Source organism: Mizuhopecten yessoensis, unplaced genomic scaffold (assembly GCF_002113885.1).
Source record: "Mizuhopecten yessoensis strain PY_sf001 unplaced genomic scaffold, ASM211388v2 scaffold2711.2, whole genome shotgun sequence".
NCBI lineage: Eukaryota > Metazoa > Mollusca > Bivalvia > Pectinida > Pectinidae > Mizuhopecten > Mizuhopecten yessoensis.
This window is the reverse complement of record NW_018485984.1, coordinates 2,677,451-2,701,737: the sequence shown is the minus strand read 5'-3', so window position 1 is coordinate 2,701,737 and position 24,287 is coordinate 2,677,451. Positions and strand designations below refer to the sequence as shown.

Sequence of the window (24,287 nt, the reverse complement as noted above, 5' to 3'; positions counted from 1 at the left end):
TGAAGGGCTATCAGGTTTGTTCAAATGAATAGCCTTGTTTAAGTTCAAATGTCGGATGTCGGGATCGGATGTATTTAAATCTTCGAACGACATCTTCTCAAATATCACAGTGTTCAATGTCATTACATTTAGTCTGTTGATAATTTTGGCGAGACCTGTCAGATAAACTCGAACGAATTACCTTAATTCATAATGCAAGTAAATAAGAAACGTTTCTGTTCTGATGAACTATAAGGTCTTTGTTAGACTATGCTTCATCTGTAACTTGCAGGGCAGAGGGCTTTCGATATGTTCAAATTAGGTAACTTGGCCAATATTACAGAAAGTCACAGTTTTTTGTGTTCAAAATGCAAAGTACTAGGCCTCAAGTCATGGTAATTGGCCTGTTGCTTGGTGAACTGAATGGCCATCAACAAAATTGCAATAACTTTAAGTGATCTAAACTTATCCAAAGTCACAATATAACTATCAAATACCACAGACAACTTGTATATATTTTTGTAAAAAATTGTTTATTTTATTAAAGATTTTTTTAGTTTTATATTCATTAACAATTATAGCAATATTTCACACACACGATGTATACATTTCAAACGTATTTTACAAGTTATTCGACTCAGGCAAACTGGACACTATCGTCACAATCAGTTGGGCCTTCCGTTACGTGGGCTGTGCGATTAGAACGGCTCATTTACATATATAAAACATATCGAATTTGACGGATTATCTTAACATTTATATAACCGAGCACACACCACATATGGAGGTCACCCAATGTGCACTTATAGTTCTAGTTCCTGATAGTACTATCAATAGGCATGAATACGTAAATATCTCGGAGTACACACAATTTGATAAAGATATCAATAAAATTCAATGGGACTGACGTTGCGATGTAAAAATAATAGTACAAACATGATCCACGATCAATCAATGAAATAATGGATATCAAGGGTGGGTAACATACCTCTGTCAGCACGCAAGCTTAGACGGATTACCGAGCCAAAAGACAAAGGGAGCTAACTACTACATCGATTCGATGCACAACTCAACCGTGCCTGCTGGTTAAGGATTTTGGACCTCAAGTTTAAGCACCACCACATTCACATCTTCACCTAGCGCCATATTGACGCCCCGGTATGTCCTAGAAAGTCATATTAGCTCTAAGAATAGTTAACCTGTTACATTTATCTCGGTGGCGATATTGATCGTAATTATATTTATCACAAAACCAAGCTTTAATTAATATGATTTCCAAACTTTAAGTGAAATATTAAAAGCCATATTTACATTTATTTTAAGGAATGAACCTTTATCCAACCTCATTTAACGTTTTATACAAATTAATTATATTTTAAAGTATGCAAATATTTATATGTTCAAACACGTGCTGTTTGATTTTCAAACGTTTTTGCGAAAATCTGAACGGCTGATAGGTCTCGTAGAGCAGAACTCAGAAATATATCTCCACTTGGAAATATTTAAAACGAGACATACCTCCATTTTCTTGCAACATACTATTTAAAAAGGTGAATATTATGTGTATTTATTATGGAGCTTTAATGTAAGCCGTTTATAATCATCTTATCGACATTGGTACTGCCATCCAATGAATCTTGGCGGCGGTTAAGCAGAAACTGGTTCTATTGGAAGCGAACAGAATCAGTTCTCCATTTCTGCTCGGGTCAAACCTTCTGCCATATACACAATATAGCCTTACGTTCTTCGTTCTGTTGTTGCTGCTATGTATGATATTATACAGGATTGAAGTTATCTAATTCAACCAGCTTTTTTGTTTCCATGGACACGGCTAACGGTAAACGCATGATAAAAGTACAGGGTTTCAGATAAGGCAGACATATCCGATAAACCAATCAACGTTATTTCATTTACTTTTGTATAATCTAAATAAAACAGTTAATTTAATACGGATTGTCAGATGTAACAAATAATGCAGTTTCGGGTGATGTTGATGGTAGGCAAGGTTAGAGAAGCTTAAAATGATGGATGGTATCTTGTTTTGTTGATGTAGTACAATGTGTAAAAATGACTCAACTCGTGTCCAAATGTTATCTATATTCTTACGTATACATGTCGAGGAAATCTAGTTAAAAATACAAAATGTGGTACATAGGAAAATATTCCAGACTGCATAAATATAATAAAGTCAAGGCTATTGTAAATGTATTTTGGAATAATACACGCCATATATGTATCTGATAGTACCGGACGTATCAACAGACGCGTGCACAACTAGGAAAAATCGTAACAGAACAGTAATAATAGTGTAATCAACCGTTTGATAAATAATATATGTTGACCTTGGCATATTTATATAAGCCAAAATAAACCTGTGCGGAGCCTCTTTCCAAAGCTCCTCGTGGCTATCTAAGACATTTACGCTCGGCAAACAGTGCAATGTACATGACACTATATATACCCCTTAATGGGCCTCACTGTCTTTCCAGATATTTGAGCAGGCACACTTTAATACAAGACATATCTCGATACATAACAGTTCTTCTCCCAGGGTGGCCCCGTTCACAGGACTTTCGTTGGTGAGAATAATGCCGGATAAAAGTACGCATCTCCTTTGATCGCCTCCTTATATAAAAACGGAATCCTCCCCTTCGCTGGCCTCACTATCCATTACGACTCTTTTTGATCGCTAAAAGAAACGAAAACAAATATCAGAAACGAAACAAAATTAACGAGATGTACATTTCCTTTAACTGTCGTAGGACTTTTTGACCTGATTTCGCTTTTACTCCAGCACTGTGTGCGGCGCAATCACAATTAAACCATAAAATAAAAGTTATTTATTAAACCTGACAGCTTTCCTCTTATTTTTCATGATGGAGCGCAACATGTTAATTTCTATATTGTGCTACTAAACAAGAAATATAAAACAAACACAAATAAAGTCGGCGCAGTTGTAACAAAATTGGTATGAAATTTGACTGGGAAAAGAGTTAATTTTAAACTGTTTTCATGAGATGTGTGTTATTTCCTTTCATTTAGTAAATAAGGAAGTAAATAGGCCTAGTATTAATACGTTCCCAAGTACTGTAGAATGGGAACATCCGTTCTCAAGTTCTTGTTCCGTTCTTCTCAAGAACTTCTTCTCGTGCTGACAACCAATGATAATAAATTTATCATGCTACCAGTAGGTGGTATAAAGTAGTATATAGATGATAAAATCATAATACACCCAAGTGGTACATATTATACCGTCGCTGTACATGTCAAATTTTAGTCATATACTAGTGCATATTATACATGTACCGTAATTATGCATGTTTTATTTTAGCTAACTACTTGTGAATATTATACCGTAGTTATTACGTAATTTTAACGTTATATACTGGTAAACATTATACAGTAGTTAATTAGCAAATAATCGGCCTGTTATCCAGTGAATTCGCCCGTGTAATATTTTTACATACGTCACTAGTGTAATATACCCTTGAACGTTTTTCATTTGCTGTGCCAGTAAGAAATCGATTGTGACGTCATAATATGGACAATGACGTGAGGTCACAAATTGTGAATGGCGCAACAAAATAGCTGTCTCCGTGGAATTAAGCCCTCTAAATTTTGGCTTTAAAACTTGTTAATTGTAAATTCTCTGAGTTATGCGATAAAAAGTATCTTAAATTTGTTTTCATTTCATATAAGCTTTTATGTAATTCGTCTGGAAGTTTTAATTTTTGCTCGCCGAAGCTCGCAATATAAAAACTCCTAAGACTCGTTAATCTCATATGAAATAAAAAATAATAAAAAAAAAAAAAAATAAGATCCTAAATATATGTTGTATTTTATTTATATACTAATGAATAGTATACCGTAGTTATAGACATGTTATACCGTGGTAATGGACATGCTATATTATATAAATGTTATATTATATTGTACATGTTGTACTGTGGTATTGGACATGCTATATTATATAAATGTTATATTATATTGTACATGTTATACCGTGGTAATGGACATGCTATATTATGTAAATGTTATATTATATTGTACATGTTATACCGTGGATAATTAAGGATACCATTAGTTATACAAATAGTCATGATTATAAAGTGGATCTCTGTGTCAAAGGGGCAGTGTATTTAAAGGTCGATATAGATCAGATTTGATAGGGCAGGAATTGCACATGCATCGCGCGCAAATCCTTGCTCCCCATATTACCTTTGATATATCTTATCAGGAAGGTATAATGTACAAAATGCGTGTACGTGAATAGACTGAACCCATTTTCTGATATCAAAGTGATATATCACATTCATGGTATTAGTGGCGTTTACCGTAAATTTGACAAAATTTTCAGATAAATATACTGTAGATGTTTTGGAAATACACTGTGTGCCGTAAACTTACAGGAAATACCCCATGACAGGCACGTTAGTCTGTTAACGTTGCTCTTGTGGTACTCGCTTCATGACCTGACCCCACTGACCCCGATGACCTTTGTGACTTTTTTGACCTTGGTGACTGTGGGTTGTCCTCCTCCATGTGGACCATTTGATCTCTGAGCGTCTGTAACTGCATATGTATGTCCTCCATTTGTTTCCTAGCATCATCAAACGCCACGCCCCCTACCTCTGCGGGAGGTCCAATGGCGTAGTATGTCGAGGCCAGGTCCAGGGTGGGTTGGGCCACGTGCTGCAGTGAAGGTGAGGGTGAGGGAGGAGGAGGCTGTGAGCTTTGGGAAGGGGGTGGCATATCAAACACAGGAGGGGGAGGAGGAATGTCGAATTTGCGATGCGCCCATGCTTTTGTCGGTCGAGGTCGACCGACGTCCGAGTCATCCTCGTCGAGGAAGACGCTGTCGTTATCGTCGCTCTCCCGGAATGCTGTGTTTAACACCTTCTGACTTACTTTGATATCCATACGGCTGTTCAGTTCTTTGTATGACCTTCCGTACATCACCTCCCCGTCGTCAAGTTCTCTCCTATCGATCACCATGATTCCTCCCTCTTCGTCGTCTTCGTCATCCGCGTCCATGTTGTCGGAGCTGACATCATCGCGCTGTTCAGACATGTCCAGATCGGACTCGGAACAAGCCAGAGATTTTCGGGATCCAAACGGCACGCGAGTAAATGTTGGGAGCTGACCTTGTCGAAATTCAAAAAATGGCTCCACAGACGGTGTGCCCTCTTCCACACCCATAATGAGGGAATGCAAGGGAGCTAACTCCGGATATTTTTCATCTATTTCTTCCTCTTGATTAAATATCTTCTTTAACGATTTATCAAGGGCTGATGGTTTTGTCGGTTGTTCTATTAATGCCTCTTCGTTTAACGTTGATTGGCGTTTAGGAGGCACTATAGGTGCGTTTCGTTTCATAACAGCCAACTCCTCAGCTGTGTATGCATCTATGACGTCACTCATTATTTCTGAACCTCGTTTTGGAATATTAGACGATGCTTTTTCACTGGAATCAATAAATGACGGTTTAATTTCGGCCTCCATTATTTCGCTAGTGGTGTCACTTTCACAGAAACGCGTAGGCAGTTGAAATAGTTGTCGTTTAATATTTGTCGGCTCTATATGGAGTTCCTCTACAGAAATCTGCCGATTTTTGTTAAAATGTGAATCCTTCTTCTGATTTTCGACATATGCATACTCGTCCCACCTATTGTCGGACATTTCGTCACGATCTGATATCTCTTGTTCGTTCCTTTTACGGAAATTTCTAGAATTTAGCTGGTCATGGTCGATTTTGTTTCGAATTTCAGGTTCACAATATAGTTCGCTTTCCGATATGTCGACACCATCGGACGTGTAACTTACGCTCCGCGGATACCGATGTAAATCCCAAGGTATTGAATATTCATTTTCTCTATAACTGGTCACGTGATCCCGCTTCTCATCATAAATATAAGACGAGTACTCCGAATCACTTGAATAGGAACTCTCCTCTTCCGACGAACTGATGTCACTCTCATTTTCACGACGATCTCGTATAAAATCACGTGACCGTGATGATTTGGAATCACTGTTATTGACCCTCCCATCCAAATCCGATGCTGAGTTGCTTCCCTGAGTAGATCGGGTGGATATGGAGGACCTTTCTAGTCTTTTTGAGAAAGTCGATGGTTTTGTCATCTCGACACACAACAGGTTCTTCTGAATTGCTTTTTCTTTATACAGATTCTCTGTCTCTATCGGTGGAGACATACTCGAATATCCAAGGCCTGCATCTTCCATTCGTTCCCTATCTACGTCACTTCCGCCACTCATTATCATGCATGGGCTAGAAGGTGACAATGACGACGAAGGGCCATTAGTTTCAACGAACTGTAACTTAAGTGTCCCGTCATCCTGACTTTCCAGTAACTGGGATAAACGTTGACAAACAATTCCGCCAAATTCTTCGACCTCCTTGCTTCTCCTCAATGTCACATGATTGTCACTTTCATCATCATCATATTCATCATCATACACATCATCTTCTTCGTTCTCCTCACACAACGCATCCATGGCGGAGGGGCTAGGAGGAGGTACATGTGACAAAACAGCTTTCTCAGGAGGAGGAATAGTCGAAAGAACGGCTACTTTAGGCCCGGATGTAACTTCGTGTTTCTCCGACTCGGTGATACGAGATTCTATTGCCTCAACAACAGTTTCACGAATATTCTGACATTGTTCGAGCTTTGGCACAGTTTTTATTTCTGTAACTCCCGCCATTTTGCGGCGTTCTTCTCGTTTCAGATTACGCTCATTTTCTTCGTTTTCTTTTTGCATAGCAATGTCTACGGCGTCTGAGCTGTGCTGTTTGCTGAGCTGCAAACCAACCAGACCGGCGTCTTCTGCGCATGCCATACGCGAACAAGGCACATCCTTTCTGCTGCTATTATTTATTTGACCAGCATGGTCTAACTGAGGCGTATTCCTTTGTTTTGACTTATCACGTAATGATGCAACTTTTTCATTGGTAGAATAACTAGAGTCATCACTACTTGTGTTCAGCGTCACCAATTTATGAGGTTGTACTCTCAGTAATTTTGGACTCGCTGACCCTGGTTCCGTCGAATAAAACTTAGGACGGCTTGGCGGTGATGGCAGAATATATCCCCTCGGCCTTGGACTTCCAGTTCCTGGAGTTGGCACAAGATGTGGCTGTTTTATTTCTGCGACTTTAGCGCTATTTGAATCACCAGATTTTACAGTTGTATCATTGCGATTTATCTTTGGCGTATTGGGTAAGCTTCTCTCTTTAGTCTTTTTGTCTCGGTTGACGTTGATCTTTTTATAAATAGGAACTGGTGACTTTTGAACAGGCGGAGTTGCTGTTTCTGGCGTGGCATGTCCTGGACTTCCAGCAGACGACACATCGTCCGCCATTCGAAAGTCCATTGGATCGCCGATGCTTTTACGAAATTCCGAAGGATCGACTCGTGCCGGTAGAGTACGTGACCTAACGGTTTGTGTCTGAGGTTCCTTCGAATTGGACTGTGGCTCGTACATTGCGTATCGTTTGGGGTCCTTCCCTTTAAGGGATCCATCCCCTCCTCTCGAAGGCGATGGCGTTTTCACACGTTTCGATTTCTTGTCTTTATATTTCTTGTTTTTCTTCTTTCCTTCACGTGGCAACGAAGTAGATGAATCATTCGCGCCCATCTTTTTCCATATTTCTTCTTCGTCCTCTTTCTGTACATGTTTCTTTTTCTTCTTGTTTCCAAATATGTTACCCATGTTGCTTCCCTTGACAGGTTTGATTGGGGTTTGAGTGCTTGGCGCGCGACCAGGTTTGAGGTAGGTGACTGGCTTTTCTTCTGGCAGTGTTACGAGCGTGAGAGGCGTGGCAAGTCGCTCGGGCAGGTTTGTTTCATGGCGGTGAACTTTTTCAATTTGAGGGTTGAAGATAGCGGCTGAGCTGCAAAACTGGGCTTGGCTGACTCCACTGATTTGTTCGTTGACATAATCAGTTGGAGTAAGGTTTCGGTCACTTGAGGCTGGGATAAGTGCGGGCGATTCGGAAGCGCGGGAATGGCTTGATTCTCCGAGATTCTTGCTCATCCGCTCCGACCTCAGGCCGACGTTACCATGGTGATGGCCTCAAGGCCACTCCCATCTTACTAGGGCATCTTCGTATCTACAATAGAAAACATACAATTGTACTCTTTGAGAACAAAACAAAAACAAAAATGGCGCAATATCGTTTCAAATGAAAGATATTGGTAGAATTTCGATAATAATATGGGATAATGACGAGCTGTATGCCTTACTAGTAAACATATTACCATTAAAATGCAATTTAAACGGGATCTGTTTTGATTATTATTCAATGTATTAGTTGTAAAGTTCAGGTGCAAAAATAAGCCACTTTTTCCAGAAATAGAAAACTACGAGCACGAATAATGACGTCAACATTAGTATCAGATCTCTCCAAGACCCATTAATCAACAAAATAGACATCTCAGACCGCACCAGATCGTACACGTGTAGACAGAGCACTACAAATTGTAACTCCCTAATCTACACATTTATATTTAGAGCCCGATTCCTCTGTTGCTGCTAGTACCAACTTCATGACGCCATACCTACAAATTTATAACTTTCTTCACAAACCATTTAAACTGTCGAGGAGATATGTTTTACAGCGATGAAAGTCAAAGTTATCTCTTTATAATGTACACTCATCGACTGAAATGAAGTATTTCTATCAAAGACTCCAAGTATCCAGATTACAAAACTGTACGTTTCCACTAACATACGATGATGTAATAATGTATTTATTACAGAGGCTGCAAGCGATACCGAGATCATACGCTCGATGGTTTTCTTGTAAAGGAATGTTATATCATAAGGAATTTCATTATTAAAGTACTTATTTTGATATAATTTGATTTCATCACTCATTTTATTCATTATTTTCGAAGTTTCCATCAACAAACTGCCTTTTTACTTTTTATTTCAGTACGTATAATTTTAAAACGCCGGAACTGTTTTGTGAAAAGAGACAATGACATTAACACTCTTAAACTGTGTCAAAAGCTGCGCCATGAGTGAAGGTTGCCCGTAGAGCAGAAATCGTTTCTGGGTGATGCATTCCTTAAAATTTGAACAGATTTTATATCAAATCTGGGCAATGGATGTGTAATTTAGATAATTAGGACATGACGGATGATTAGGAATTATTTAATGGCGAACAGTTGTAAAGTTTAACCATCTTATTTCAATAGTTACACTTAGGCAAGGTCATTGTTTAGTTATAGTACCCGTTTATTGTTCAATATTGTCATTTTCAAATATTTTCATGAGTGGGACACTAAATGATATATAATGTGAATCCCTATACAAATATTATTATACTGCCATGACAACTGCATGGAACTATTTTCTAAGACGTGAATCAATGTCATGCATGTATGTTATACATCATTTTCGACTCTTACCTGCGTTTCAACGAAACAAAGATTCTTTATAAATAAATATTAGTTAAAATAAAGCGTGGACTGTTGTTTGGGTAAGGATTCTGTTGGTTAAGTTCATGTATATGTGTACCATTTTGAGGTTTGTAGTATATCAAAGAAATGTTATGACTAATAAAACAGAATAAATTATTCTCGTGTGATGCTGACTGGGACATATCAACCCGAACCACGTAGGGTTATCCCAAAGGTTGAAATTTTATATGTCTGCAAGACACAGAAATGAGTGATTTTGTTCCTATAGTAAACCTCTGGTATAAATGTGGTGCATCTATATACTAGTACAATAGCAGTTTATTGGAACATGGGGCGTTGCTAGTAACAATTCGATTAATTGTGAATTGTTTTTTCAATAATTAATATAACGATATTGTCTGTGACGCTGTAAATATGTGTCTTGTTATGAACAAAAAGTGACAGAAAGTTGTGAAAGTATGCCAATTGGACCAAATCCTAACATTCGGGACAAGACAACACAGTGTACTAACGTCTATATATTGTCAGGAGCAGACGGGCTAAATTATACAGTCCTCTCTCTATTTTGGTAATGGGACAGAGAGTAGTTTAAGTGAAAGATTGTGTCTATACACTGTTAATGAGACTGAGAGAGGCCAACTTTTACGATCGTCTCTCTACTACCAATTACATGTATATAAAAATCATGTACACGCGACTGAGGCCATTCTAGCACTATTTGTGTTGATACGATGCCAAACTCATTGAGATATATTTGTACCTTTCCGTTCTTACCTAATCATCCCCTCCCTCCCCCATACCCTCCTTTGAGTGCTTACATACACGAGAGAAAGGTATTTGTATATATATATATCCCCTTCCTTCACTTTCCTTCCGACCCCTCCATAGGGAAAACAACCATAATCAATTGATTGTAAACAATAACAATTAAACTCGTACCAAGAATATGGCGGGAATTTACATCACCGCGAGCAGACGAGAGTTGTACACAGCGGAGTTGATGAGTCTGACGCCTACTGATGTCAATTTCTTTAAAAAAAAGTGTTTGGCAAATGTTATTAATTCCGTAAATGTTTGGCATATCAACCCTAGAAACCAGCTCGTGCTGTGTCAGTGCCCGGGGCTGATGTACGCCATCCGTGTGTTACGGCCTGATTGGGCGCCATCTTGATTAACATTCGCCTTGTTCTGAACGAGAACACGGATGAGCCTTTTCTCTTCAATAAACCCCCTACTTCTCAGAATATTACTGCTCCCTTGTTCTTAGCTATTCTAAAAATATTTCTGGTCAAAGGTTCCTTGATTATATAATCTTAATGTCAGTATATGTCCATAATTACATCACCGGCAGACAGACGAACACATAGATGGTCGCGTGAGCCGTATGTGAGAGATTTCTTTGTCATAACATCATGGTAAAGAATTATTGTTACGGTGAAAAGGAATATCTCTAGATCAACAGCCCAGCTTAATGATGTCATTATAATTGTAAAAATAACGTTATTTAGTTGTGTATATTGTTATGTCAAAAGTTTGTGTAGCTTGTCTACACAATAACGGTTGACAGAGAAATTAAAACAAAAGACAATTCAATGCAAGATGAACTATTTGTATTCCGTAAGTATCACAACAAGATTCGTTTTTGCTTAAATCGAACTGTGTTAAGATGGCGAACTTTTAAAAATTCAGAAAACTAACCTTCGGGTTGAGATCTCTGTTATCATTATAGGTTAATCTTGGTTATCACTTTAGTTTATCTTTGTTATTTCTATTTTATCTTTGTAATCACTATTGTTTTATCTTTGTTATATTAATAGGTTTATCATTGTTATATCTATAAATATATGTTTGTTATGTATAAAGGTTTATCTTTGTTATCACAGAAGGTTTATCATTGTTATCACAGTAGGTTTATCATTGTTATCATTATAGGTTAATCTTTGTTATCACAGAAGGTTTATCATTGTTATCATTATAGGTTAATCTTTGTTATTACAGAAGGTTTATCATTGTTATTATTATAGGTTAATCTTTGTTATCACAGAAGGTTCATCTTTGTTATATCTATATGTTTATCTTTATTGTAACTTTAGGCTCATCATTGTTATATCTATAGGTTTATCTTTGTTATATTTATAGTTTTATCTTTGTTATAACTATAGTTTTATCTTTGTTATATCTATAGGTTTATCTTTGTTATATCTATAGGTTTATCTTTGTTATATTTATAGTTTTATCTTTGTTATAACTATAGGTTTATCTTTGTTATATCTATAGGTTTATCTGTGTTATATCTATAGGTTTATCTGTGTTATATCTATAGGTTTATCCTTGTTATCACTATATATATACGAAGCTTCTGCTTTGAATAAAAACCATACGGGACCTCCCAAACTAATTTTTACAACATATTCGAGTCCACAACAAATACAAAAAATACAAGTCTTTTGTTGAGTAAACATGAACTACCTTCTTACTCTCAGGCAAGTGCGACAAATTTTACAAAAAAAAAATGTTGTTTTCATCAGCCGGGCCATTTGCTCATTTACGGTTTTCTCAAAATACTATTTTTGGTGATTTTAAAAGGGATGTCTTGACGACGACCAGTTTCCCTTTGCGCAGCGCGTTTAATTGAAACTTGGTGAAAAGTAATGCCAAATAACACGTGCAGACGTTTCAACTTGAGGAAAACCAATCCCAAAGAGAAAATCTATTCCGAAGTCGCTTTTAACTTTATTTTAAGTATCCCCAAACGGTCTCTCCGTGATAATGGATTTACCATGTTACTGGTATTGGTGGTATAAAGGAGTGTAGGCATGATGAGAAGTTTATCTTTGATTTTACTGTAGTTGATATTTGATGTGTCTTTGTAGGTAAATATTTGATGTGTTTTGTAGGTTTATATTTGATGTGTCTTTATACAAAAATGTAGGTAAATATTTGATGTGTTTTGTAGGTTTATATTTGATGTGTCTTTATAGGTAAATATTTGATGTGTTTTGGGGGGTTTATATTTGATGTGTCTTTGCAGGTTTGATGTGTCTTTGTAGGTTTATATTTGATGTGTTTTTGTAGGTTTAGATTTGATGTGTTTTGTAGGTTTATATTTGATGTGTCTTTGTAGGTTTGATGTGTCTTTGTAGGTTTATATTTGATGTGTCTTTGTAGGTTAATATTTGATGAGTCTTTGTAGGTTTGATGTGTCTTCATAGGTTTATATTTGATGTGTCTTTGTAGGTTTATATTTGATGTGTCTTTGTAGGTTTATATTTGATGTGTCTTTGTAGGTTTATATTTGATGTGTCTTTGTAGGTTTATATTTGATGTGTCTTTGTAGGTTTATATTTGATGTGTCTTTGTAGGTTTATATTTGATGTGTCTTTGTAGGTTTATATTTGATGTGTCTTTGTAGGTTTATATTTGATGTGTCTTTGTAGGTTTATATTTGATGTGTCTTTGTAGGTTTATATTTGATGTGTCTTTGTAGGTTTATATTTGATGTGTCTTTGTAGGTTTATATTTGATGTGTCTTTGTAGGTTTATATTTGATGTGTCTTTGTAGGTTTATATTTGATGTGTCTTTGTAGGTTTACATTTGGTAATCATCTGTTATAACTAGGAAAAACGTGGATGGGTCATAATTCTGTGTGACAAATACAGAAACATGCTCAGGGGCAAAACGAAATTACACCCCATAATGTGTTATAATGTCTATCATTCCTTTTGTGTTTTAAACCAGAGTCATTTTTGATGTCCAGAACGAAAACCACCAAATACATTGATCTTTTATCTGTATTTATTATATCCACAACTTATTTAATAGTATTATAAAGTAAGTGTACGGATATATAATTCTCCAACGACTGAGGTCTGACGTTACAAATCATGAATACAAATGTGCATGTATAGTTTAAACGTCTGACCATGAACGCCTGCCAAGTCAGTACATATACCAGATATAAACAGATCATCAGGTCTCTAACTCTTGGGAAGTACGCAACAAGTTATCCGATCTGATCAGGTTAAAACTAGACAACTTGCGCTGAGTCATGCGCGTGCTGCTCGCGTGCGTTATGTGTCACAGTGAACGCAGCACGTGTTTACACACCGAATTCGTTATGTAAATATTCATGTATGATAAAAATTATGCACGTGTACACTGAATCAAAATTAAATAAAAGTATTCCAGATTTAAGAGTGATGTTATGTAATGAAGAGTTGCGCTTTTTTGTTCTAAATGTATATTTAATACGAAGGGGCAATGACTGTGTGATTTTCATGGAGTAGAGTACGAGTTGTGTGGGAGACGGTTAGTGATGTGTTTGACCGAGTTGCACTTGTAAGAGATGGGGTTAGGGTAGTGTCAACAATGTATGTAGTGGGTGGGTTTTGCGATTATATCTAATGTCACTTGTGTGAATGAGGATACAGCTGAATGAATGATGTGAGTCGGGTTCAGGTTTGTGTGGCACTGGGTTGTAGATACAGTAGAGGGGGACGAAGTAAGGGCTGTGTAGGATGAGGTTAGGGCTGTGTGGGATGAGGTCAGAGCTGTGTGGGATGAGGTCAGAGCTGTGTGGGATGAGGTTAGGGCTGTATGGGATGAGGTTAGGGCTGTGTAGGATGAGGTTATACAAATGTAGCTGTGTGGGATGAGGTCAGTGCTGTGTGGGATGAGGTTAGGGCTGTGTGGGATGAGGTTAGGGCTGTGTGGGATGAGGTTAGGGCTGTGTAGGATGAGGTTATACAAATGTAGCTGTGTGGGATGAGGTTAGGGCTGTGTGGGATGAGGTCAGGGCTGTGTGGGATGAGGTTAGGGCTGTGTGGGATGAGGTCAGGGCTGAGTAGGATGAGGTTAGGGCTGTGTGGGATGAGGTCAGGTCTGTGTAGGATGAGGTCAGGGCTGTGTAGGATGATGTTAGGGTTGTTTGGGATGAGGTAAGGGCTGTGTAGAATGAGGTTGGGGCTGTGTAGGATGAGGTTAGGGCTGTGTGGGATGAGGTTAGGGCTGTGTAGGATGATGTTAGGGTTGTTTGGGATGAGGTAAGGGCTGTGTAGAATGAGGTTGAGGCTGTGTAGGATGAGGCTAGGGCTGTGTGGGATGAGGTAAGGGCTGTGTGGGATGAGGTAAGGGCTGTGTAGGATGAGGTCAGGGTTGTGTAGGATGATGTTAGGGTTGTGTGGGATGAGGTCAGGGCTGTGTCGGACGGGGTAGGAGTTAAATAAGCCGGTGTTGGGTAGTGTTTGTGTGTAATGAGGGAAGGATGTTGGGGGTCACGGTAAGGTTCAGGCCCCAGTGTCGCGATCGGTCCTTAGCGTAAACAAATCCTTGATTTAAGTGTTCCTAGGAAAACACTATTGATGTAAGGAAACAACTTGAGCTTTGGAAAATCTCCCTAACTTCCGATGGAAATATTCAGTTAAGGAATTCCCTTTTTAGTTTGTGAACCTGGGGTACAGGACTAGGGCTATGTTGTGTGGTATACGTATTTATTTGTGTTAGTCGGGGCTAGGTTGGCGATTTGTAAATGATATTGTAAGACGGTGTAAGGTGTATGTGGTACATTTGTTTGGGGGAATTGTACATGTTGTGTGGGAGGGGGGTAAATGTGTGTCACCGGTATGGGCGGGGTAAGAATATGTTCGCGTGTATGTCAATTATCGTTGGAATAGTGAATATCACAGTTGAAAAGAAGAGGCGGAAATACCACCAGAACAAAAAAATAAGTACCCATAAAAACCCACACTCTAAAACGTAATCTAGAAAATTTGTTTATGATACATGTACCTATCGACCTTACTTGAATCAATATATTCCTGGAACTCGACAGCTGACTTGGGATTAAGCACCGGTTAGGGCTGTGTGGGATGAGGTTAAGGCTGTGTGGGATAAGGTTAGGGCTGTGAGGGATGAGGTCAGGGATGTGTGGGATGAGGTAAGGGCTGTGTGGGATGAGGTTAGAGCTGTGTGGGATGAGGTAAGGCTGTGTGGGATGAGGTTAGGGCTGTGTGGGATTAGGTTAGGGCTGTGCGGGATGAGGTCAGGGATGTGTAGGATGAGGTCAGGGCTGTGTCGGATGAGGTTAGGGATGTGTAGGATGATGTTAGGGCTGTGTGGGATGAGGTAAGAGTTGTGTGGGATGAGGTAAGGGCTGTCTGGGATGAGGTTAGGACTGTGTAGAATGAGGTCAGAGCTGTGTAGGATGATGTTAGGGATGTGTGGGATGAGGTTAGAGCTGTGTAGCATGAGGTTAGGGCTGTGTGGAAAAAGGTTAGGGCTGTGAGGGATGAGGTCAGGGATGTGTGGGAGGAGGTAAGGGCTGTGTGGGACGAGGTTAGTGCTGTGTTTGATGAGGTTAGGGCTGTGTAGGATGAGGTTAGAGCTGTGTGGGATGAGGTTAGGGCTGTGTGGGATGAGGTTAGAGCTATGTGGGATGATGTAAGGGTTGTGTGGGATGAGGTAAGGGCTGTGTGGGATGAGGTTAGAGCTGTGTAGCATGAGGTTAGGGCTGTGTGGAAAAAGGTTAGGGCTGTGAGGGATGAGGTCAGGGATGTGTGGGAGGAGGTAAGGGCTGTGTGGGACGAGGTTAGGGCTGTGTTTGATGAGGTTAGGGCTGTGTAGGGTGAGGTTAGAGCTGTGTGGGATGAGGTCAGGGCTGTGTCGGATGAGGTTAGGGATGTGTAGGATGATGTTAGGGCTGTGTGGGATGAGGTTAGAGCTATGTGGGATGATGTAAGGGTTGTGTGGGATGAGGTAAGGGCTGTGTGGGACGAGGGTAGTGCTGTGTTTGATGAGGTTAGGGCTGTGTAGGCTGAGGTTAGAGCTGTGTGGGATGAGGTTAGGGCTGTGTAGGATGAGGTAAGGGCTGTGTGGGATGAGGTTAGAGCTATGTGGGATGATGTAAGGGTTGTGTGGGATGAGGTAAGGGCTGTGTGGGACGAGGTTAGGGCTGTGTTTGATGAGGTTAGGGCTGTGTGGGATGAGGTTAGTGCTGTGTTGGATGAGGTTAGGGCTGTGTAGGATGAGGTTAGACATGTGTGGGATGAGGTCAGGGCTGTGTGGGATGAGGTTAGAGCTATGTGGGATGATGTAAGGGTTGTGTGGGATGAGGTAAGGGCTGTGTGGGACGAGGGTAGTGCTGTGTTTGATGAGGTTAGGGCTGTGTAGGCTGAGGTTAGAGCTGTGTGGGATGAGGTTAGGGCTGTGTAGGATGAGGTTAGAGCTGTGTGGGATAAGGTTAGGGCTGTGAGGGATGAGGTCAGGGATGTGTGGGAGGAGGTAAGGGCTGTGTGGGACGAGGTTAGAGCTGTGTTTGATGAGGTTAGGGCTGTGTGGGATGAGGTTAGTGCTGTGTTGAATGAAGAAAGGGCTGTGTGGGATGAGGTTAGGGCTGTATGGGATGAGGTTAGGGCTGTGTGGGATGAGGTAAGGCTGTGTGGGATGAGGTTAGGGCTGTATGGGATGAGGTTAGGGCTGTGTGGGATCAGGTCAGGGCGGAGTAGGAAGAGGTTAGGGCTGTGTGGGATGAGGTCAGGGCTGAGTAGGATGAGGTTAGGGCTGTGTGGGATAAGGTTAGAGCTGTGAGGGATGAGGTCAGGGATGTGTGGGAGGACGTAAGGGCTGTGTGGGACGAGGTTAGTGCTGTGTTTGAGGAGGTTAGGGCTGTGTAGGTGAGGTTAGAGCTGTGTGGGATGAGGTTAGGGCTGTGTGGGATAAGGTTAGAGCTGTGAGGGATGAGGTCAGGGATGTGTGGGAGGAGGTAAGGGCTGTGTGGGACGAGGATAGTGCTGTGTTTGATGAGGTTAGGGCTGTGTGGGATGAGGTCAGGTCTGTGTAGGATGAGGTCAGGGCTGTGTGGGATGAGGTTAGAGCTGTGTAGCATGAGGTTAGGGCTGTGTGGAAAAAGGTTAGGGCTGTGAGGGATGAGGTCAGGGATGTGTGGGAGGAGGTAAGGGCTGTGTGGGACGAGGTTAGAGCTGTGTTTGATGAGGTTAGGGCTGTGTGGGATGAGGTTAGAGCTATGTGGGATGATGTAAGGGTTGTGTGGGATGAGGTAAGGGCTGTGTGGGATGAGGTTAGAGCTGTGTAGGATAAGGTTATGGTTATATGGGTCGTGGTTAGGGCTGTGTGGGATTAGGTTAGGGCTGTATTGGATGAGGTTAGGGCTGTGTGGGATGAGGTTAGTGTGTGTGCGATGAGGTTTGTGTGGGTCCCAGTAACATCCATGTTGGGTGAGGTTTGGGTAGTGTGGGTCACGTTAAGGTCTTATGAGGTGAGTTTAGGATAAGGTTGGGGTATAATAGCACAACATTAGAGTCGGACGGGGTAGGAGTTAAATAAGCCGGTGTTAGGTAGTGTTGGTGTGTAATGAGGGAAGGATGTTGGGGGTCACAGTAAGGCTCAGGCCCCAGTTTTGCGACCGGTCCTTAGCGTAAAAACATCCTTGATTTAAGTGTTCCTGGGAAAACACTTTTGATGTAAGGAAACAACTTGAGCTTAGGAAAATTTCCCTAACTTCCGATGGAAATATTCAGGTAAGGAATTCCCTTTTTAGTTTGTGAACCTGGGGTACAGGACTAGGGCTATGTTGTGTGGTATACGAATTTATTTGTGTAAGTCGGGGCTAGGTTGGCGATTTGTGAAAGATATTGTAAGACGGTGTTAGGTGTACGTGGTACATTTGTTTGGGGGAATTGTACATGTTGTGTGGGAGGGGGATAAATGTGTGTCACCGGTATGGGCGGGTGAGGAATATGTTCGCGTGTGTGTCAATTATCGTTGGAATAGTGAATATCACAGTTGAAAAGAAGAGGCGGAAATACCACCAGAACAAAAAAAATAAGTACCCATAAAAACCCACACTCTAAAACGTAATCTAGAAAATTTGTTTTTGATACTTATCGACCTTACTTGAATCAATATATTCCTGGAACTCGACAGCTGACTTGGGATTAAGCACCTGGAACCCATCGCAGAAAATATATATGATAGTTAATTTGTCAGAAAGCGTAATAAGGTGGGTTGTCTATTCCTAAAATAGCGCAAGAATTTATGAATCATTCTCCAAGCTCGACATATTCGTAATCATCCACCGCTGTTGTTGAGAGGGAGAAAAGAGGAGGGGGCGGGGGGTCGACTCTAGAGGGAGATCCCCGCTGCCACCATGCAGAACATGTATCATATTTCATGGCAACAATATAACGACCACTGAAAACTATCAATGCACATAGTTACAGGCGTTTGCTATAGATTCGTTCCAAGTTACTACATACCAGACCGAAAATTTGACGTATGAAATACAACGTAAACAAAAGTAGTTGTAATTTACGTTATAACCTCGACCACTCGAGAAAATAACGATTTCTAAACAGGGAACGCAGTACTCTGACATGTGTTCACCATTAACCAGCCCTTACCTTTGACCTTTAAACAACAATTGACAAAAACGTTTCCGTCAAAGAACATCCGGATTTTGAACTCTTACCTTATGTCTGATGTCGCTCCATTTTGGGCGTGCCCCAGCCCCTGTTGGTAAATAAGACTTCAGTCCCCCCAGTAAACCTAGTCTGTAGGGAAAGACCCCCTCTCTAACACTACAGTTCCTCTCGACTCTCCTTCTGTCTATTTTTGGTACCCGTTTTCTGAGTGACTTGGTGTAAACACGCGCGAAGCTGCTATGACGCGCAGTATGCAATCGTTCCGTGATTCCGCCTCTCCCCGCGGGTTGGCTCCGGTAATTGGGCTAACATTAGTACATCAATTATCAACGGAATGGATCGAAGCACAGTCTTATGAACACTTCCACGTGCAATCAACACATTGCTAATTAATTATCACAAATCGTAAGATTCCACCGAAATACGTTATCCCATATAGGTAATTAAAATCCAATCTTTTCGAAAAGCCTGTTTTCTGAATATCCGCAAGCACTTGCAACACAATCAGCTAAGAAGTACGTATAAGCCACTCGATTCTGGTAATATCCATAGAGTTGCAGCAGATTCATTGAAAACACCAAAAAAAAAACCCATCTAAAACTGTTTTTAATGCATGTGTTCTTTTCCGAAACTCCAAGCTTTTTCCTTAAAAACACACACCAAAAAGTCGCTTGAAATAAAAAGGAAGAAGACCCTCCCGGCTTCTTTCTTTCTATTTCTTATCTCTCTGATTTTCTGCCATTTATATACTCCAAATATATTGGTATGGCTGCACCACGGGATTTTAGACTGGATAAGAATCTGGCAGTGTTTTGACAGCGAACTTGTCTATGGAGCAGCATTTAACAGATAGCAGACCCCGTACAAAAACGTCCTTGAGAATAGTTTCTACGGTGAGTGAGAAAAGCATGGCACTGAAACTATATCAGTTTTTCATAAAGCGAGACACACAGTAAACGCTGAATATGTAGGGAGCCTTATGGTGCATTTGGCTTTCCGCTCGGGCTGATGCACGAGAGAGATAAGGATTTGATATTCATGTATTGGCCGGTACCGATACAGACGCGCCGATTATGTCAGAGACGGCGGGTCGGATGTCACCCTGTGATTCTCGTCCAGGTAGTGAAACGTGAAGAAAAACTGTCCGCTTTACATAAAGTGGTACCACGCCTTGGGAACGTGTACGGTGAAGAAAAAGTTCATCAAACACGAACATGTGGATTACTTTGGGCGGGTATAGTGTACTATTGATATTTTTTTTAAGACGCCACTATATATGTAGCTGTCAAAGTTTTAGCGAAATCTGAGCACTTACGTGGATCTGTGTGGGAATCTCATGTCGATTTTCCCTTTGGAAAGAAATCTATTGTTTAAGCTATAAATACACAAAATATGACAAAATATTTCAGTAAAAAGTTTGACATCTCTCAGCATTGTTTAATTTTCCTTGACTTCATCAAAAATGTATCCGAGGTAGCGATTTTATTCTTCTAATTCTATTTCTATTTTATTACATCTCATTTGTCACAGTATAATTACGATTAAGTGTTATGATAATCCCCAACATACATGTAGCCAACATGTGACGTCATATATAGAATAAAATGCAGTACTTTCGTTGTTGATGTCACAGTCTGACACTTAGAGAAAGGTCAGAAAAGGAAGCATAGCTGCAATTGTAAATACGATACAACGAGACCTGTCTATTCCGACCGCCGAGGAGTCAGACATTTTGCAGTAGCTGTATCAATCAAATTTGTGTATTGTTACACACTGTCTAATCCGAGCGACGCGTTAGATCCCACGTGGTGTCAGATAAGATAAGGTTTAACGGAAACTTTACCATCAGTTGAACAGGAGATACATGTTTTTTCTTCCCCATTTTGCTTGAAGATCACTTGACAAAGTCAACTCGATTTTACTGTTGCTACACATAAAATGTCGGATTTCGTCTATGTACAGTTGCTATGTATTGGTGAATTGGAAGAGGAGAGTAGTGCCATATTACGCAATGCTATTTATATCTGTGTGATAGAATTATTGTTAGTCTGCTTCATTCCTATCAATCAATTCCAAAGTATAACTAGATTTCTTATCAATATCCACCCGACAAATAGGACCAATTTTTGCTGTTCCACGCAATGAATAAAATCAATAAAAACAATAACTTGAATTTAATTATCATACTAAAAACAAAAACAAATGTTATAGCTGAGAGGACTGTTTCGAAAATTAAATCCGGAGTATCGTTTATTAAAATGGTCATTGTGATGAAGAGTTCATGTTGTTCATTGGCCCTCAATACAATAACAATCATGTTCTACAAAGGTCCTTTATTGTTACATGTATCTATGGTTTGGACCTCATTGTAAATGTATTTAAAGAAGCGTGCTTTATTCTAACTTAGTTCGGGCGTTACTGTAACAATTGCCTCCAAATTACTGAAATATCAAAATTTTAATAAACTTTCAACATGAACGCGAACTTCTTGGTTAAAGTAGTTCCATTTGTCTGTCGTCGTTACAGCTCCTACAGAGTGACGCCGGAACTGACTGGCGGGTATTGGTACAGTGGCTGCTCTCTGACGTGTGAAGCACGAGATGAGAGGATGGACCGGACATACTAATGTAGGTACCAGGCACTTCACAGGACCAAACATATGCTCGATAATGCACCCAGACACAAACGACTAACGCGGCCCGGCGTATCAAAGGAAATGTAACTTACAGAAAATATTATACATCACAATAGCATGTAATTGTGCAGTCAGAAACACGTTTGTATCGTATTTCTGTTATTTCTTTCAACTTTGTTAATAAAAAGTGAGTCTTAAATATTTAAAAGAGGAAAAAACTGACAAATTAAATGTGTGAAACACACTTTTTGCTGTAAGTGGTGTTTATACATACTATTTAACTTAATACAGTGTACTGTATGCAGTGATCACTTTAGCTATATTTTTTACAAGCTATTTGATTGGTTTAGATTTTTAATTAAGTTTACATAGACTAATTATAAAAGTGTAAAACCGGGGCCGTATTCACGAAACCATTCTCATGATCAAGCATGGATCCCGTGCTCAAACCAACATTCGTGTAACTTCCATAAATCATGTTACACGTTCAAAAAGTAAAGTCTAGAAAATGTAAACAGTTTTAACTATTTTTACGGAACAAATCGAATGTTTTACAGTAATACGGATACTATAATAAAAACATTTGACAGATTTAAGAAGATAACACAACGTGATACTTCTGTGAACAACACTGTATATAAGAGTGAACACTGATACAAACTAGTGAACTCCGGGAACTATCGAACAGCAGTTAATATCATAACCTGACTCTTTATTTAAATGAGAAAGTTTAGAATGTAATACCGGAGAAAGTAACAAGCCAGACAGAAGGTAAAGCTTTTGACCGTTCAATATATATAGTTTTGACGTTGTCTGACGATCTCCGATTGGTTCACGACAGCGCACACACAGCCAATCAAATTTAGTAAGATAAAACGTTAACAGTAAAACAGGTCCAGCAGACGCCATCATGATGTCACGGTTTGAAGGAAATAATGATACGGATGATGTCAGATAGCAGTTATTCTGGATTTATCGCGTAATAACAGCGGGCCTCTTGAAACAGTTTAACGGTTTGGTACCAACACCTCGGGGGAAACAGTTTTGACTGTTGAATGATAAGACATGAAACAAGTGTGTAAGATTATGCATCAATTAACATGCATATATACTTATACAATTATATATCAATTAACACTCACATTAAAAAATCTTCAGTATCAGTGAACGCTTCTCAGTATTAATGAACATTAAACTTATTAAAAAATACCTAGGCCTGCGATACTCATATACAATGTATCATGATAAAAGTATATGCAAATATTAAGTTTATTAATTTACATTATTCAGGTTCAATTTAAAAGCTCCGTTCTGAAGTTGAGCGTTAGACAGCATCATTTTCATTTCGCCGATTTGTTGTCACAAATACCAGTATCAACTGAATCACACGCCTGGTTACCTTAGTTAGAACCTCTTCCTCTACTAGTCAAATCAGGAAATTCATTCTCTGTTATGGTGCTGAGGAGTAAATATTGATTTGTCGATTCAACTGTGGAATTATATCCTTTTTCATTGGAAACGTGCATGAAATCTTAAGAATGTTCCAGTTGTTGAGGAACTGGACTTTTTCGATCGCCAGCGAACAGGTAGCTCAATTGGTACACAAGATCCCAGGTTTGAATTCAAGTTTGGCCGTCAATGTTTCCACTTTTGTTACAGTGGTGCCTGTGACCAAACATTGTTTCAAGTACTGTGTGTACGCTTGGCAAGGGGATACCCGAACCGCCGGGCTCTTATGAAAAGTAAGGAGGAATGATCGACGACCAGGTAGCTGTGTTGGTTAGATCTTCCGCCTAGAGTTAAGAGGTTCCAGGCTCGAACCCCGGTCTTGGCGTGCGTTTTCCTCTCCTATTACACACTGCTAATAGTTATTCGGTTACATGTGTACCTTCTCGACGTGCCCTTGTTCCCATCGCTATGTGAGTGAAAGTCTGGTTTTATTTTGTTTAACGTCCCTATATTAACAGCTAAGGTCATGTAAGGACGTGCCTCCATGTGTGTGTATATGCGTGCTTGCGTGAGTGTGTGCTGGAGATATGGTATGTTGGTGTTTTTGCCTCCTTGTGATAGCGCGGAACTGATGCCGACTTTATGGTGCTACCTCACTGAAATACTATGCCGAGGACACCAAGCATAGCATTCCGCCCGGTCATATTATTCTGACAACAGATGAACCAGTTTTTTACATTCCCCTTATCGCTGAACGTTAAGCAGGGAATACCAACTACCATTTTGAAGGACTTTGGTATGTCCCGGCCTGGGGACAGAACCTATAGCCTTTCTCACCTGGGCAAACGCTCAACATTTAAGGCCTAAAGTGAGGTATTGCCAAGCAAGGCACTAGGAAATAAAAGGTAGTTAGAATGAGAGAGAAATATATTTAAAAGATACAAAATATTGCAATTTGAGCAGCATATCTATTTTGGTTGCTTTTGTGTCCCCAAATAGAGGACACAAAAGCAAATCCCAAATTTTACAGGGAACTCCCACATCATGATACTGTGGGTAACAGCATGTGTATTCTTTTCATGATCCCCGACCTGCAGGGATGGTGAGCGAAAGAAACGGACAGGTCAATCGTCTGCTTTGAACAAACATTCAACAGTTAAACAGTCAATATGCAACCAACAGTATATATATAGAATGATTTTCTGTGTTAACAAAAGTAATGTTGTAATGTCCAACTCAACTTGACAGAAACTGTTGTCAGAAACAAATTTTCCCGCCAAATTAGCAAACGCCATCATGGAAAGGAACACACACCAGCCAATAAAAGGACAGGATTGGTATAG

At 39.9% G+C, this 24,287-nt stretch overlaps 1 protein-coding gene across 2 annotated transcripts; it reads right to left on the bottom strand.

Moving 5' to 3' along the window:
- Window positions 1–509: 509 nt before the first annotated feature.
- Window positions 510–19,189, bottom strand: LOC110445069 (uncharacterized protein DDB_G0284459-like). Of its 2 annotated transcripts, none has more exons than XM_021489449.1 (3): window positions 18,908–19,189; window positions 4,387–8,107; window positions 510–2,668 (listed from the first exon to the last, which is right to left on the bottom strand). In XM_021489449.1, the coding sequence occupies exon 2, from the start codon at window positions 8,029–8,031 to the stop codon at window positions 4,411–4,413; it is 3,621 nt and encodes a 1,206-aa protein (XP_021345124.1). In that variant the 5' UTR covers window positions 8,032–8,107; window positions 18,908–19,189; the 3' UTR covers window positions 510–2,668; window positions 4,387–4,410. The 2 variants fall into 2 exon arrangements, with proteins under 2 accessions (XP_021345124.1, XP_021345125.1); XM_021489450.1 differs by having other exon boundaries at window positions 4,888–8,107; window positions 18,908–19,188.
- Between the last annotated feature and the right edge of the window lie 5,098 nt (window positions 19,190–24,287).

Excerpts from the sequence above, each read along its gene's own strand:
- LOC110445069 (XM_021489449.1), bottom strand. The coding sequence starts at position 8,031 with ATGAGCAAGAATCTCGGAGAATCAAGCCATTCCCGCGCTTCCGAATCG.